The 17,512-nt window shown below is 40.0% G+C and overlaps 1 protein-coding gene across 1 annotated transcript; it reads left to right on the top strand.

The window, feature by feature from the left end:
* The first annotated feature begins 1,275 nt into the window (after positions 1–1,275).
* mki67 (marker of proliferation Ki-67) lies at positions 1,276–14,135 on the top strand. The gene is made up of 16 exons (XM_036520968.1): positions 1,276–1,403; positions 2,530–2,631; positions 3,093–3,174; positions 3,258–3,373; positions 3,584–3,653; positions 4,470–4,548; positions 4,696–5,700; positions 6,023–6,261; positions 6,387–7,242; positions 7,796–7,917; positions 8,233–8,407; positions 8,563–8,703; positions 9,657–10,558; positions 10,652–10,697; positions 10,903–12,945; positions 13,236–14,135. The coding sequence occupies exons 2-16, from the start codon at positions 2,543–2,545 to the stop codon at positions 13,334–13,336; spliced, it is 6,066 nt and encodes a 2,021-aa protein (XP_036376861.1). The 5' UTR covers positions 1,276–1,403; positions 2,530–2,542; the 3' UTR covers positions 13,337–14,135.
* The last annotated feature ends 3,377 nt before the right edge of the window (positions 14,136–17,512 follow it).

The following is a 17,512-nucleotide window of genomic DNA, read 5'->3' as shown; positions in this document are numbered from 1 at the left end:
ACAAAGCCATTGGCTTATAAAATATTCCAGTCAGATTTTTCAAACTTGGTATTGTCATTATATTAAATTGTCTAATTGATTTATAGTAACTTTTTATTTAACAACTGTGGTGTTATTCAGGGTTCCATACTTAGACATCTTGTTTCTGATGAACACTGCCCTGAAAATTTCTTTTGCACAATGATGAACCAGCATGTGCTTGTTTCAGCCCACCTAGCACAAAACATTTTAGGACCATTTGGTCACGGTTCCTATTTAATCATCCCTTCAAGTTTAAACTTTGCCACAATGTTACAGACATGTTGCAGCCTTTTTGTGATTCAGGTCATTCAGACACAAAATAACGTTGTCAGAATAACCTTTACACAACATTCCTTTTAAGTTTCCCATTTTGTTATCTGCTTCTCCACAACTGACAACGTAAAAGGTTTTGACAAAAACTTTAGAAATACCTTAATGCAACACTACCAGAACAATCCTGCAACTTCAACGAAACATGAACTTATACGTGGCAGCCAGCATTCGTTCGTCAGATCTTGCATTGACGCAGTAGGCTACATTGAGACTAAACGGTAAAATGACAAAACACAGGTTACAGAAAATCTCATACTCATAAGTGACAACAGCAAATACCTAACAAACAGTCTAACATCCCTTCATTTTATATTTATAATGTTAATGACAGTAATTTTTCACGCGTTTCTGGTGCTTGAATATGTACATTCTTTGTACACAGCAGCAACGTGGTGGAAGTACAAACGTCACTCGGCAGTGCGATGACAAACATAAGACTGCAGTACTTCTTTCAATGAAACAAAATTGCTTCGTGATAAAGCGAGCCACGACAGGAAACCCCTCTCGTCATCAACTATTGGTCGCTCGAGTTGTCCGTTACAATCTTTTCAAATCCAAACCACTTCCTCCTTGCAGTAGTTCACGCATATATTAGCGTCACAGCCAATGAGCGCCATTCGCGCGGAATTTCAAACATTTTCAAACGGTGATCCGTGCTTCGCCGTGGTATCAGTCCGAAAAAGTAGTCCTCAACGTTAATTTCCGAGGCTTTAATTTGTTTATGTAATTTTTTTTTTTATCATTGCATACAATTTATACAGCTAGATTTATAATAAATAGCATTCTTATAACTTTAGGTTTATTCCGAGATTTCGGGTTGGTAAAGTGTGGCGCAGGGATATCTGTTGCCCAACAACACCGAGCACGCTTACTCCAGCGTCGGTCTGTTTGAAGCTTGTAGACTAAATGCAGGAACTCGTTAGCAAAGAAGAGGACGACATACTGTCAGATGGTTGTGTGTTTTTATTTTCTTTTAACTTAGGGTAAAGTAGGGTCATTCCATTAATGGAAGTTGCATTACCTTAAAGATTATTCGACTATCGATCCAGGTGAGTCGAGTGTCTGACTTCTGTTCGGTTACTGAATGTGTCATATAATGCCTGATAACTACTGGGATACATATGCATTTAAAGTAGATGGCTAGATAGCTTACGTTATTTAGGCTAACTTGCAAGATTGCCCGCGTTTTTTTTTTTTTTTACTGTTCCTTGCTTGGTACTTATCTGTCAAGTCACAGTTATAACTGCTCTGTTATAGTAGCAAACGTGAGACACCTAGCTAGCTAGGTACTTAATTTATCGACTAACATTACCGCTAACTTGGTTGCTAACAATAAGCGATATAAGAAGTGAACGACTAACGTGAGGAGTTGGAGAGGTTAGCACGCTAACAAGCTAAGCTGTCTAGACAACGTGTTGTCAAATGGTACCCGAGGTGGTTTATTTTATGTTGTTCTTAGCTTGGTAGGTGTCCAGTTTTGATAAGCTGACTATTTTCTACCCAAGCTAGTTAACTGCTTGAACGTGAACTCATTTTTGTAGTTTTGTCTAATGTTAAACGAGCTAATTTGTTTATCTGGCGTGTTAAGACTAGCCACCGTTCTCGAAAACAGGCTAGCTAGCTAGCTATTGATGGGTAGGAAGGCGCCTAACATTAGCTAACGCAAGATAACTAGTTACCAGGCATGTTTAAACTTAGCAAGTTCTCAACAAAAAGAAATCCTTTCTGTAAGCTTTAGGACGACCTCTCGTGGTTATACATTTGCTAACAGTAGGTCTCAAATGTTAACCCACTTTACAAAGTTGACCTTGGGTAGTTAACTTTTATTTAAATAGGGGTGTTAAAGCTACTGGAATTATGTTAGCGTGTGCTACTGTTATTTTCTGGCGAAGCGTGTGCTACTGTGTTGTTTTCTGGCGAAACCTTGCTTAAAAACGTTTATGTAGTTGTCTGGCTACCTTTAACGTGCTCGTTTTAGAAGTTACCTAACGTTACATACCATGTTAACTCGCAAAGTTTTTAGGGATAGCTAGACTGAGTAGTTAAGTGGGCAGAAACCGCTGCGTGATTAAGTTTACTTAGTACTTCTAAAGTGAAAGTTAGCCAGTCCATTGCTGTGTGGCAGTAGTTGTCGCATTGCTTGTTTATTTATGTATTTATTTATTGTAACTTTAGGTAAGAAGTAAAGATGCCTTTGCACGGAAAGATAGTTGTTATCAAGAGGAGTGGAGGAGATGGGACCGAATTTCCCCTTACCGCATCATGCTTGTTTGGGAGGTAGGTTTGGTTTTGTTTAAATACAAGTTTTACACTTTTTTGAGAGGAAACAACGTATTTCTATAGGTTTAATAGTGAAGATGGTAACTGAAAATTTTCTTTCTTTATGCAGACATTATATACAGCATGACTTAAGGATGTTAATTAACTGTCAACTGCAGGGCAGAAATACGTATGTGGGTGTATTGCCACGGGTGTTAATGGTGCAGTTATCTCAAGTAAATGCATATTGCCCTGCAAAAAGTGAATGGAAGTAGCTTTACGAATGTAACTGATCCGAGACCACCTCAAGTGAAGGCCTTTGGTTTATGCAAAACGTAATGGGAGCAGAATTTTCCTGGATGATCATGAGGATTTGAAGGAACCATATTCACTTAAGTAAAATTGAGTATAATAAACCAAATGTGTGAATACTATAATGTGTCTCTAAAGACTAACATAAATATATTCATGTATCGTAGGAAACCTGATTGTGATATTCGGATCCAACTGCCTCAAGTGTCCAAGGAGCACTGTAGAATTGATCTGAATGAAAATAAAGAGGTAACTTGTTTGTCTTTACTGTACAATCAGGACAATGAGTGGGTGTGTTATGTATAATAAATGTGCATATTCTTTAATTTCAGGTCATTTTAACAAATCTGAGTTCAGTTAATCCAACTCGTATAAATGGAGAGATTATGCAGCAGACTGAGCGTTTGAAGCATGGAGATCTAATCACAATTATTGATCGTTCCTTTAGGTAAGTTGTATCATGTAATTCATGACATGTCGTTCAAGTGTCCTGTCAACAAAAAAGAATTACTTATAACTCTCACATTTGTTTATGATGGTGCAGTGTTTAACCAAAAATGTTTCCAACTTGAAAGTATTTACTCTGTAATTAAAGTGTTTTGTGAGAGTCAGGGCATAATGTACATTCCAGGAAGTTTATTCTTCTCTCATTTTTCAGGTTTGAGTATCCTCCAGAACCAACGCCCAAGAAAAGGAGACCATCTGTTGGAAAAAGTGAAACACTGCAGGTATTTTCATGTTAATGACTTGGAGATTGAACGTAGTCGTCCTCAAGAGTATTGCTAAGGTCATGTATATCTCTTGAATAATTTCAACACACTGAATTTTGTTCAGGTGTTCTGCTTTTCACCATTTTGTCAGAGTGGAATTGTTGAATTTGGGTGTTTCTGTCTGGGTGTATCTGCAGTAAAATTCTTGCTGCTTGTTAGTATTAGCCTTGTTAGCAATTAACATAATTTGTAGTGGTCAGATCCAATACTGAGTACTTTATGCTTGATTTGTTTATAATGTCCCTAGTATATTCTAGACACATGCAGATAAACCATTAATAATAGCTCTCAGGGGACTTTATGAGGACAGAAATATTCTTTGAGAGAAGGCTAACATGAATGCCTAAATTTGCTTTCAGCCATCATAAACATAGTTGTACATAATAAGGTGGCTCTGACTATTTAGTCTACTTTACTGGAAAGTTATTTTGTAATTCAACTAAAGTGGACTGTGATCCCTTCAGCATTGCTACTTTGCCTTCAGTCACCAGAAGGCATAGTGAGGTACTTTGAGTATTCTGTCTCTTTGTATGTAAAATGAATTTGGCCATTCATGCAAGACTATGATTACCATAGTGTTACTCATAAAAACATGAAAATTTCAAATGAGTTCATTTAATTGGGGGAGGAAAGTGCTTTTGGTTTGAATTCCTGCTGTTGTAAATGTGAAAAATACTTACGAAATTGTGGTTGAATTATGCTTAGTTATTATTGTAACAGTTACAGTTACAATAATAACTAAGCATAACAGTCTTCCTCTCCATGTATTTGTAGGTCCTGCATGATCAACAGGCACGGGATCAGGGAACCTTAGCTTGTGGAGAAAGAAGAAAGTCCTCTGAATTAACGTCAGGTTTGTACAGTATGTTTATTTGTATGGGAACCTGAAGGGGTTATTTCAGTGGTCAGTGAATATATAATTAGCCTACATTAAAAAAATTACTTTGTAATCATTGTTAACTGCAGACATTAATACATTGAATTTAACTTTTTAATGCAGACTCGTCTTGTCTGAAAGATGGAACAAATGCTGGCAATGTGCAGTCCTGTACAGTGCAAGATGAAGATAAAGCAAAGGAAGTGCATAATAGCAGCTTGGAACAAAACAAAACCAGTGACAAGGAGAGTCTGTCTCCCTTCTGTGAGCTGTATGAAATGATCAAGCAAAATCTTAACGCAAAGTCTCCATGGAAGCCCTCTGAGCCCAAAACTCCACTCTCCAGGCATGAGACACCGAAAACCATTCAGGCCAAAAAGATGGCCGAAGAAAAGGATCGGGATGAGTCGCTCCTGCCTGAAGTTGCTGAGAGCTCTCGGCCTCAAAAGACACCGGAAAGAAAGAGGAGGTCGTCGGCTGGTAGTGGAAAGCACGTGGATAGCAAACTAACCGAAGGAGGATTTAGTGGTGAAGCAACTCCAAAATCTGGCCAAAAGAGCAGCAAACTGGGCTCTGTGAAAACACCTGCTGTTGAAAGCGTCCCTGCACTCCCAGCAGAGGGCCAGGCAGCAGGCGCTTCCCAGCCAGTCTTAACTCCAAGTAAAGAAACTCCTGGAAAAAACAGACGTCCTTCAAAATCCCCTGCAAAGCAGTCTGAAATTCCTGTCGTGGAAGAGAAGAGAACACCCGGCTCTCAGAGGAAAGCTCGACAGGGCACTCCCCAAAAGTTCAGTGCTGGAGAAGTGGCAAAACAAATAGTGTTTGACAGTAGTGTTACAGAAGAAGCTTGTCAGAGCACCAAAAAGTCAAAAACTCCAAAAGGAAGGAGGAGCAAAGAATGTGGATCTGAAACCCCTGTATCTGCAACCCCATCAGCCAGCCCCGGTGTCCTGAAATTAAACAAGGCGGTCACTGACGTGTCTAATACCCAAACGGACACGACTCCAAAGAGCAAAGAGGTTGCGAGTCCTCAGAGAGTCTCTCCCAGAAAATCTGCTGGAAAAAAGATGGAAGCTCCTAATGTGCTGGTTGAACTTGGATTGACAGTACCATCTAGTGGGGGAAAAGGTAGGTGCATGTGCTTGGTAATATAGTACCACATTTTGCCTTGAAGCACATTCCACATAGCCTTAATGTACTGAAGTACAGATTTAGTTTCATTCAACAAGGGTTGTGTAAAATTATGTATAAATATATTATCCAGTTTAGTTTGCAAGGTTCATTTATTCAGTATATTACTGAAATGCATTTCCATGTAGTTGCAACACTTCTGGTTGACGTTTTCAGGTTGTTGTTTTCAGGTAGATTCATTTGGTTAAGGGTTAGAACTTAATCATGTGCTGTCCCCCCCGCCCCTTTCTCTGCTGCTGTTTGTGTACGTGTCATGTAGGTAATCAACCATCATCCAGGAAGAAACGCAAAAGTATGGAACTGGAAAGTGGATTGCCCACGCCTCAACTTAAAAGAAAAAGGGTGTCCTTTGGTGGTCAGCTGAGCCCAGAGCTGTTTGACAAGCGGCTCCCTCCTAACTCTCCGCTCCGCCGAGGTGCCACACCAGGGAGGCGCAGCCTCTCCCTTTTCAAACATCGATCGGTCCTCAGGAGAGCATCCACAATTGGTTTGATACAGGTAGGTTGTATTACAGTTCTACATATAGCAACCCATTTTACTCCTTTTTTTCCCATAGTGACTTTTGGGTAAATTGTTTACTTTTTAAAGATTCTTCAGCGGGATTTTTTTTGTTCTACTTACAGGAGTTGCATGCTGACATGGTGAGTCCACAAAGTCAAAAGGCTAAGGGGAGTCCAGGAAAGAAAGCATCCCCCAGACGTGTTTCTTCTGTAAACAGTACTCCTTCACCTACAAAGAAGTCAACTAAATCAAAAGCAAAAACCCCATCTCCTCAAAAACCCAAAGCCACAAGCTCTCCAGGTCCAAAGTCTCCTGCTTTGGTCAAGACTCCATCCCCAGCCAGACAACGGTCATCTTCCAGAGAGGAGCTCATGACTCCAGAAGGCAAGAAATCTGTCACTCCCCGGGCTAAGACTCCTTCTGTCCCATCCATGAGACAAACTCCAGCCAAAGATCAGACCAGTAGTACACCACGTGCTAAGAAGTCTCCCTTGGCATCATCGAAGACCCCTTCCCCTGCAAAAGATCCCGTATCGGTTGATAACGGTCCTTCTACTCCTGCAACAACCAGACGTGGAAGGACATCCATCTCTGATGCATCCAAAACGCCCTCTCCTGCTCGGTCTGCAGTTGAAGCGTCAGAGACGGCACTCCCTGCTGAGGCTGCCTCGGGTTCCATTGAAAAAACGCCTTCTCCCAGAGGGAGGTCTTTTAACGATTCCTCATCCAACCAAACGCCTACTGTCCGTGGCAGGTTTTCAGTCTCTCGTATTGATACACCCTCACCTGTTGCTGATCAGAATGTAAGTGCTCCAGAAGGCACAACTTCAGAAGTGTCTGCAAGTGTAACTCCAACTGTTCCACTGAAGAGAACAAGCATGAAGTCAACGTCAAAGAAAACCCCTAAAAGTGCACGGAAGAGTGTTCTTGAAGTCATTCGCTCCAGGCGAAGTGGAGCTTCACGGGCAAATTTGAAAGGTAAACATTTGTTAGCTCTGTTGTAGAGTTGTCACAGCACCAGAAGTTTGAAACACCTGAACAAAGATAATTGTGCTTTAAGAAAGGTAAGCTGTATTGTGTATAGTTCAATCAGGGCATGTGCAGTAAATTTGGCTCGAAAATTCAATCAGACAAATTCTATTTGACATACCTTGCGGAACAAAATTGACCAGTTTAGGTTGGAATTGGGGCTGGGAAGTCTCATCCAAGATCAGAAAGTTATTTCTGTGTATGGTGTCCCTGGGTGGATGGAAAGGGGCGTTTTTGTTGGTAATTGAATGTCTTCTACATGAATGCTATTATGCAATTTTCATCATATATGTACAGACAGCTGCAATACTATCATTGTTCCAGTGCTACTGAGTGTGTATCTCAAAACCACTTGAAGTGTGTCTCTGTAGTATTGGAATTGACAGCCTCATATTTTTGAAGGGTTAAAGATGTCATATTATAAAGATATGAACTTGATTATCCTTGAATTTTTGAAATGTGCTTTTGACGGTATGAAATCTTGTGCTTTTTCCTGCTCTAGTTGTGAGTTCATGGGCTGATATTGTTAAATTTGGAGTAACCAAACCTCAGGTTGGTGTCCCTACCAAGAAATGTACCACAAAAGGGAGAGCTATCAAGAAAGCAGTAGCACAGAGGCCTAAGGTAAGACGTCACCTCTGGAATTCAGGTATTTTAGAATTTGATCCTCATTTAAAGGATCAACTAGCGATCAGTTATTAATATGGCAGGCATAAAAAGACGTTTTCTCAAGGTTTTTATTTGAATTCATTTTGAGGAGATGCTTTATTTATGCAAAAGCCCCCCCCCCCCCTCTAACTGTCTCATGCATGAATTTACTTAGAATATCTAGTCACAGCTCACAGGAGACACATAGTGGGTCTTGTGGCAGCACTTCATTTCCACGTACATAGATTCCTTTAGGTTGCGTCTGAGCTAACTTTAAGGGCTGCATTTCAGACCCCTGCCCGGAAAGTCAAAGAGCATGTCAGCACAGGCCACGCAGCTTCGCCAGCTACAATCCTTGTGGGGAAAGCCCATACAAAGGTGGCGCCAACAGCAGGGTGTGCTCCAAAGCTTGTCCACAACATTGCTCTGCTGAGGAAGAACATGGAAATCAATGAGGACTTAACAGGTACTTTATTTGCAAACATAAGTATAAGTTTTTATTCACAAATTCAATATGTAAATTAAAAAAATACTTTCTGGTGTTGTATTTGAAAGGAGCACTTATCAGTCTATGTTGGCTGTGTTTCTTGGTTGGAGTACTAATTTTGTTCACGGTTACAGGAATCAAAGAAATATTCAGTACGCCTGTGAATGTGAGGGAGAAGAGACCTCGGGCCAGCACCAGCTATTGCCCTGAGACCTCACAGACCCCTGCTAAATCTTTAGCTGAGGTATCTGTCATGGACACACCTGAGGGAACAGGTAAATGATTTTAATTGAGTTATAATATTTGTGTTTGAGGTTTAGGTGGCTCTCGCCATTTGAAAATTCATTGTCTATATTGTTTGTTACTGTCTATGCCAAAAGCTTAGGCATAGACAGTAACATTTTCATCAGACTGCATATCTTGTTTAAATTTAATTTAATCAGTACATAGTAGAGAAAGAAACCCATTTCAGAGGACTTCTGATGGCTGTGGCAGGAGGTTAAATTAGGTCAGTCATTATAGGTATCAAGGTACCTAGAATATCAACACACTAATTATGTAGCAACCTATAAGGAAGTCATAGCAAAGCTTATAGTACTGCCATTGCTACCTTTGCACTGCCCTGTGAGTGATAACATACTTCAGATATTTTTTCATGTTTGTTCCTGTCATGGACTGTGTTCCTTTTGTCTTGTGTGTCTAGACTACCTCCCACCCACACAAACAAAGTGAAAGCACTTGCAATGAGCTTGCAATGAGCTGACTGTATATTGAAAGAAACTGATTAATCTGTAAAGGTCAGGTACTGATGATTGAGGATCAAGAGGCTCCTCTTACACTATAGTGTACAAGAAAGACTGCAAGCTAGTGACCAGCTGTGGCAGTAAGACCATTGCTTAATGTTGCATAATAGTGACTCCATCCTTCCACCCTTTCATCTTTGAAATTTAATCTGGCTACACTATGTAGAGCACATTACTTGATTGTAGGTCCTCAGGTTGGGTGTGAAATAGGTAACAGTACACCACAATGGGACTCTTGATGGGGAAAGGCATAGAAGAAACTTGACCAGCAATGGAGCAGAATAAAAAAACGAATCACTTAAGAGAATGAACAATGAATGAACAGTGAATTGGACAATTTGACCTCTTTGTTTCCTTCCTTGTTGAACTGCTTCTGAAAGATTTTGTAAAGTCACATTTCTGTTTTAAATATATTCATTTTCAAGGTGAAATGATGGTGTCTCCATTAAGTACTGTGGAGCAAGGAAGGTACAACAGTGATGCAGTTACACGTCTCCTCCAAGAAGATGGGAATTCTAGCTTCATTAGTGATGCTCCTCAAGCAAATGATGCATTAAAAACCCCGGAAACCCCCCAGACTGAACCTACAGAACCGGGCGCAGTCTCGAAGAGGACACCAAAACAAAAGCCTGAAGCTTTGACATGTCTAACAGGAGTCAAGAGGCTCATGAGGACACCAAAACAGAAGCCCCAACAAGTAGAAGACCTCAGAGGAATCAAGAGACTCCTAAAAACACCCAGAGAACCAAAGGTGCCTCAAGAAGTTAGTCTGGTTGGAGTGAAGGAAATGCTAAAGACTCCTAAGCATAAGGGTCAACCAGTAGAAGACATGGCTGGAGTTCAGAGAGTAATGAAGACTCCCAAGGTGAAGAAGACGCCCCTGGTATGTACGACTGGTTTGAAGCGATTGATGCAGACACCCAAGCAAAAGGTGCAGCCTGTCGAAGACATGGTTGGAGTCAAGCGATTGATGCAGACACCCAAGCAAAAGGTGCAGCCTGTCGAGGACATGGCTGGAGTCAAGCGATTGATGCAGACACCCAAGCAAAAAGTAGAGCCTGTTGAAGACATGGTTGGAGTCAAGCGATTGATGCAGACACCCAAGCAAAAAGTAGAGCCTGTTGAAGACATGGTTGGAGTCAAGCGATTGATGCAGACACCTAAGCAAAAGGGACAGCCTGTTGAAAATAAATTTGGAATCCGCAAACTGATGAAATCGCCCAGAGCGCGAGGAGTTGAAGCAGTAGAAGATTTCACAGGGTTACCAGAGCTTTTGAAAGAGCCTGAGGAAGTTATCAGTAAACAGAGTGAAACCACTGAGGAAAAGGTACAAATTCACCCCTTATATAAGCAATTATATTTTTTCACTACGATGTAAGATAAATGCACTCTTAATTTTTTTTGTCCTTTTGCCCTGAAGGTTTCAGAAAATCCAGAGAGTGGAAAAAGTCTACCAGCTCTTAATGGTAAATTGAAATTATGTAAATACATACCTAAGAGGTTCATGTTAGAGTTCTGGCATTGTCATAATTTACAATGAAGACCATATCATTTTCATCATAGTAAATCTCTTGCAAGCTCTAAGATTGTGCCACATCTATATTAATGATTAGAGATGTAAGGAAAGTGAGTTCACTTTTGAATTAAATGGTTTCATTTATTCTTTTGCAGAAGTGGAGAAGGCTCCTGAAGAGGATTCCACTAACTCCGTGCATGAGGAAAACCAAAGCAACTCTTCTAAAAAATCTGGCAGGGGAAGACCGCCAAAACAAGTGAAAAGTGTCACTGATATTCCAGCCAAAGATGGCAAATTGGCAGGTTCTCAGTGTGAAGCAGAAAATGACAATGTGGGTGATGACCACAGTCTGGCTGACACGAAACCCAAACGGGGGAGACGGCCGCGTAAGGATCCTGTCTCTCCTGTGAAGAAGATCCATCAACAGATCACAGAAATTAAGGAAGAGGATATCAAACCTGTTGCTGCAGTTCCAACAAAATCTACCCGAGGGAGAAGGGCAAAAGTGATGGAATCTGAACAGAATGTCATTGAAGAAATTCTTTGTGAAAGTGTGAAATTACCAGATTTGACAAAGGAATGTGATGAAGTAAAAACCATGGATGTGGAAATCGCAGAGCCCACTGCTCCTGCTCATGTCGCTGTGAAAGGTAGAAGGGGTAAGACAACCGTTGAAACACCTCAAAAGGTTCCTTCTCCAGCCCCTATCAGAAAAACCGGAAGGGGAAGGACGGTGAAAGGAAAAGACGCAGTCAGTGATAGTGATACCATTAAGGCTGAATGCGTTGAAATGCCTCCAACACCTGCAAAAGATGTAGATACTCAGCAGCAAATATGCATTACCCCAGCATCTATCGTGAAACCGAGGAGAGGAAGAAAGCCTAAGCAAACTGATGAACTTCAGGTCACCTCAGCAGAAAGTGTGGGAAACGTCTCCACAGATAAGCCAGTCATTGGAGACATGCCGGAGCCCGAAGAACAGACTCCTGTTGTGAAGTCTGGACGTGGGAGAAAGGCCAAGGCTGTCGTGAAGGAGGAAGACCAGACATCAGTTGAAATTCCTCGGAAAAGAATGTGCCGTGGTACTGTTGCTGATGGTTTGACTGTTCAGGCAGTTGCCTCTCCTATCTCCAGGTCCGTACGAGGAAGAAAACCTGCGAAGAATCTGGACAGCGCACAGGTGGTGACTGTGGTCCAAGATGACACTTCAGCTACAAAATGTTCTACAGAACCCAACAGGAAGACCAGAGGAACAAGGAAACTGAAGAGTCCTGATGCTGCCGTTTCCCTTTCTGATCCCGTTCCTTCAGAAGGCGGAGACTCGGCGCCTGAAACATCAGTGTCAGATGACCAGGTGAAGAATGTACAGGGGAAAACATCCAGGAGAGGAAGAGCTGCTGCTCAAAAAACCATCGCTGATGAAGCTAGTGAAAAGACAGAAATTAAAAAAGAAAATGTTGACAAGAAGGGTGAGGTGAAAAAGGCTCCTGCAAAGAAAGCTGTGAAATGGAGTTCTGATTTGGTGTCGTCTTGTTCCTCGGAAGTTGAGGCATTGCCTACTTTTGAGGAAAAATCCCAGCAAGGCAATTTGGACAACAGTGATGAATCCACTGAACATGCAGGCAGCTCAGTTGTAGAAACAGAAGCAGCATCTGGGCAGCAAACCAAATCCCGCAGAGGAAGAGGAGCTGGGAAGCAACAGAGCGCACCGCTGCCAGAGCCCTCGCTTGTTGCAGAACATGGCGCACCTGAGCCGTGTGTTGAAAAGGCTACAAGAAAAGGGCGAACAAAGGTGACCAGACCTGCTAAATCTGACCCTGCAAAGGATGATCCCCCAGTTGCAAAGAGAGCGGTTAAAAGGAAAGCGCAGGAAGAGGTGGCTGAAACAACTGGAGGTGATGAGCAGGCCAGTGAGTCTGCCAACATCAATGCCCTGCCTAAGAGGTCAAGAGGCAGGATGGCAAAAGTGGAGGAAACCATAGTTGAGGCTAATACATCAGAGAAGAGGAAAAGGGGTACTGCAAGAGTGACTGAGAAAGCACTTGAAAATGAGGTTGAAAACGCTGACCCAAAGCCAAAACCCGAAACCACAAAACCTCTCGGAAGGGGTAGGAGAAAGGTAGCCCAGCAAGCAGAAGAGGAAACTAAGCTGACCCAAGACACAACCTCTGACAAGGGAAGAACGGAAGCAACAAAAGGTAAGTTTAATTTTTTCCACCTTTTGTCTGTTCTGAGTTACTTGTCATTTGAACTGCAGATGTACAAATACAAAGCATGACATTCTTTGTTGGTCAATATCAGACTTGTATTGGGTAATGGAGATTTTCATTCAACAGTTAACTTTTGAGATTTATTCTGATAAGGACTGTGGAATAAAATTGTATAGTGATTTAAACCAGCAGTAATTAATTATCTTTTGAATATCTCCGTTTTTCAGTTTGTGAAAAGGAAAATATAGTATGTGTGCTTTTTTTTTCTGCCTTTACAGATACAGCCACTGTTGCTCGAGGAAGAGGCAAGACTCAAAAGAAGGCTGACAGTACAATTTCAACTGAGCCCATGCCAGTGAGACGAACACGGCGGAAATGAGCACTGATGCAGCTTTACCATTGTATATATTCAGCAGGCTTAAATGGTTTTAACTTACTTGTAGTCGTGCATATTGACTGCACAGCTTTGATATTTCTGGTGCTGACTGACCTTTTTAAACGTTGCTTTTAATTTTTTGATAAATATATTTTTTCAGTTGAGGAAAGGTGTACTTGTATATGTGGGTTTACCGTCAGTCCTCATTAATGTTTTTGAAGTCGCAAAATGGACCTACAAATAGGTTGGATTTTGATTTGTGGGAGGTATATGGCAAAAGGCTGGCTGGCTTTTCTGTAAATGAAAATAAATCCAACTTTTGCTTTCTTTATGCTCATGGTCTAGTAATATTTCCAGTCTTAATAGTGCATTGTCTTGTGCCACACCAGTCTGATTTCAGTGCAGTTGAATGACACCCTTGCTTCTTTGTTAGAAAGTGTATTCTTGACCATCTTTGTCTTGAGATTGATTTGTTTTCCCTCTAATTGTCTAATTAGATGATGTGTAAACTTTGGCATTCACTCTTCTCCAAGTGGCTTTCTCAGATGATGATTCTAAAAATTGTAATTTTATATTAGGCGGTAAAAATTGAAAACTGCAGGAGGCTAACATAAAAAATGAGATTTCATTTCAGGCAAACCCCTGTAGATAGAATTCACCCTAATAGAATTGTGCATTGGGGGCTGTGAATCATGATCTGTATTCACACAGGGGAAGACTTGTCAAAACCAGTATTGTTAATCTGTAGTTGTATGCTCACTACTAAACTAATCAGTGAAGTCACTTGGGGGGGAAATGTGAGCACTATCAAAGAATGGTAAATTAACACAAATGAAAGCATATACTTTTGCATTTTTGAAAACAAGAGTTCATTTAAAAATATGAATCCTCAGGTTTAATATTCATATTTGAAATTTGCATAGGTAAATTATTTTAACTTTTGCAGCTTTTGCCTTTAGTAGCTTTGTTAATTTTGCCAGAAGACATCTTTTTCCTGGTTCATTTTTATCATACCTCTAATTCACTCATTTTTTCACTGGGTTAATTTCTTATATTATCTATACTCAATTGAAATATACTGCATTGTTTACACATTTACTAGTTGAGGGTACTATATCCGTATTTTTGCTGTGTTTTGGATTAAAAATGGAGAATAAGTTGTAAGGGCATTTGCTGTTTTTGAAACTTGAATATCATACTGTATCAGGCATATTTGTATTTTTTTAGCTAAACGCCTTATTAAAAAAAATGTAAAAGACTTCTGCCTATACTGAAATATTTTCACATCTCTGGTTGTGTGTGATGTATTTAGTATGGGCATTACATAGATTGATTTATTTCAACAGAAGCAACACATTTTCATTGAGGAATGTGGCATCTAATTTGTGAAGTCCTGCATATAGCCAAATTATATTAGAGTGAGCACAAAGATTGTGACCTCCTGCCTAGCGCAATCCTAGGAGTCCTAGCCTGGATCTTAACCTCACATGTGAATTTCACAGCTGCTGACGGCTAGCAATATCCCTCCTTTTGTACAGGAGTGGTTCCCAGGAACACTGCCTCGCAACCAGCCTTTTCATCATTAAGGACTTGGGTTAATTGCATGGTTTAAACACAAAACGTCTTGTATCTGTGTTTCCAAATTTAATTTAACCTTAGTTTCTCCTTTAGAGACCCCTGGTGTATCTTCACTTTGTTTACCACAAATTAAACTTCAGCTGATTGTTTACCCGCCACAGAGTCCCAGTGCATTTCTATAGTGCTATTTATTTATTTCAATAATTGCAGAGCAGGGATTCATGTACATGTGGCCCTCATCTGCATGAAAATTATACAATTAACTTTTGATTAACCAGCTTGTTCAGGTTTTCTCCCCCCTCTTGCACAGAAGTGTATTGGGTAGCCTGAATTTTAATAAATACCTTTAAATTGGGAGCAGACCTTTCATTAGAAACCTTCGACTTGGGCTAAAAACAATGCTGCCAAATAATCACGGTCAAGACAATGGGAGAGGCTGCCAGGCTGGAATGTCATCTTTAAATATAGCTGCAGAGATGAAAGCATCCAGATTGTGCCTTTGCACAAATAAATAAATAATAATGCCGGTGGCAAAATGCCAACTTGCAGCTGCCATAGGTCCCTGTTGAAGAGTGCGTTTGTAGAGAAAGGAACCAGGGTCCTCACTAGAATGTTACATCACGTAGTGCACTTATCTCGAAGTCTGACAGTAATTATCACGAACAATGTCCTTCGAATGACTGTTGTGTTTATGCATCCTAGACACCAGGAAAGCGAGATAATGGCATTAGGAAAAAAGGAAAAGGTCTCAGAAGACCTCTTTTCGGGGCTACAGCCTTCAATTAAATTGCCTTTAGTACTCTGAAGCACCCAACAAGCAAAAAAGAATGGCTGTACTTCCATTATTTAGTGTTAAAAGGATCTATGCATGTTTTCTTCAACTAAGATAAAAAAATTCTGGGAAAAAATAGCAACCATGTCAGAAACTACAAACGAAAAGCTATACATTTAATAAAATTGCTGCTACTTAGAAGCTTTCATATAATCATTCTTAAATGTAAGGTCATAGCAGAAATAAAACAACAGATTAGTTGTGCACTGAGCATATTGAGCTCATATTAAATGCTACAGCTTGTTCACTTTTACACAAGCATTAATGACTTTTGTGCGCATCATGATTCAAGGGATTGGTTGGTCTATTTTAAAACACAGATCGGTGACCTTTTGGGGAAGGTGTTCCAGCTATTACCAGTGCAAGTAGGTTTTTTGATGTATACAGCTAAAACTTGTATAAATCCCATTAAGTTGGATATTCTTGAGATAATGATACTTTTTAAATATTTTGACATTTAAATGATCTTAGGCAGTTTTAAGACCAGGGTTTATATTGATTGAGAAAGATTTAGATTTATTGACTGATTTAGCACACAAGCTAAAATAATGAAATAAACCTTACACTTGCCCTCATGGGTTCACTTACTTAAAAAATAAGAGAAAACCATAAAGGCCTACTGAAGTACTTCTGATACTGATGTCAGTCAAATACTTCACTAGATTGGATCAGACCATGATGAGTTACCACCTACAATTTCACATTCAGGGCTGAGATTTTATTAGGTTAATTTTATCTCTCTCACTGAAATGTAATGAGAAATCAAGGCATTGATTTATGGAAATCAATTATTTTATTTGCACATTTTCCATAATATATGTTTCCTAGCAGCTAGACAAAGACTAACTTACTCTGTAATGTCAAACAATGCTGGTTTGTTACAGTGTACAGTGATACACACTTAAATTCTTATTAATGAAAAAATGTTTTGTTTCATTGAAACAAGAAAGAACACACACACACACACGCATATATATATATATATATATATATATATATATATATATATAATATATATATATATATATATATATATATATATATATAAAAACCAGAATAAAAGAGCGAGAATTGTCAGTTCTGAAGACATTGTATGTTCCACTGGGTAAAGCAGAGAAAGCAATTGGCAAGCGATCTTTAGAAAAAAAAAAAAAAGAAAACAGGACAGGCAGCGGCAGAATGAAGATAAAAAGGGCTGCATGCTTTTTTCTCGCTGATGGCTGGCAACAAGAAATGAGCCGCCGAAGAAGAGGAATATCTGATAGGTCATCTGTTGTATAATGAAAGAAGCAGAGACAGGAGACAAGTTGGAAGGCAAGGTGATTTAAATCCTCAAGGGGGAGACTCTACGAGGTTCTCCGAAAAGGGAAAAAAAATACAGACACAAGGTTGATCTATAGTTTATAAACTGACCAAAATAATTAGCATTCAAATTAGATTTGAGGACTCAGCTTGACAGAGGAAGAGAACCCAGTTATACTTTAGAGATAGTCTTAACGATCAAGGGAATAGAACTCTTGTCTATGGCAGGATTGAAGTGTTTTTTTTTTTCCTGTAAAAGTTTGGTGTTTATTATTAAAATTAGGAATGCGGTTGTGCTGACAGAGTGCGACCCGAGTCAAGCAGTGGTACATTAAAATTCCATCCAAATGGTACTTAATGAGCTTTTAGTCATACATTTAATTGAATGTGTAATCTCGTTGCCCAGAATAATGGCGGGTTTTTTTATTTTCTGTTACATTTGATTTTTCGCATTCTCACCATCGGAT

Source organism: Megalops cyprinoides, chromosome 1 (genome assembly GCF_013368585.1).
Source record: "Megalops cyprinoides isolate fMegCyp1 chromosome 1, fMegCyp1.pri, whole genome shotgun sequence".
NCBI classification, from domain to species: domain Eukaryota; kingdom Metazoa; phylum Chordata; class Actinopteri; order Elopiformes; family Megalopidae; genus Megalops; species Megalops cyprinoides.
The sequence above is the reverse complement of the archived record's forward strand: the minus strand, read 5'-3'. Positions and strand labels throughout refer to the sequence as shown.

Coding starts and splice junctions, on each gene's coding strand:
- mki67 (XM_036520968.1), top strand. CDS start 2,543: ATGCCTTTGCACGGAAAGATAGTTGTTATCAAGAGGAGTGGAGGAGAT. Junction 8,704..9,656: donor GGACACACCTGAGGGAACAG/GTAAATGATTTT, acceptor TTCATTTTCAAG/GTGAAATGATGGTGTCTCCA. Junction 10,698..10,902: donor AAGTCTACCAGCTCTTAATG/GTAAATTGAAAT, acceptor ATTCTTTTGCAG/AAGTGGAGAAGGCTCCTGAA.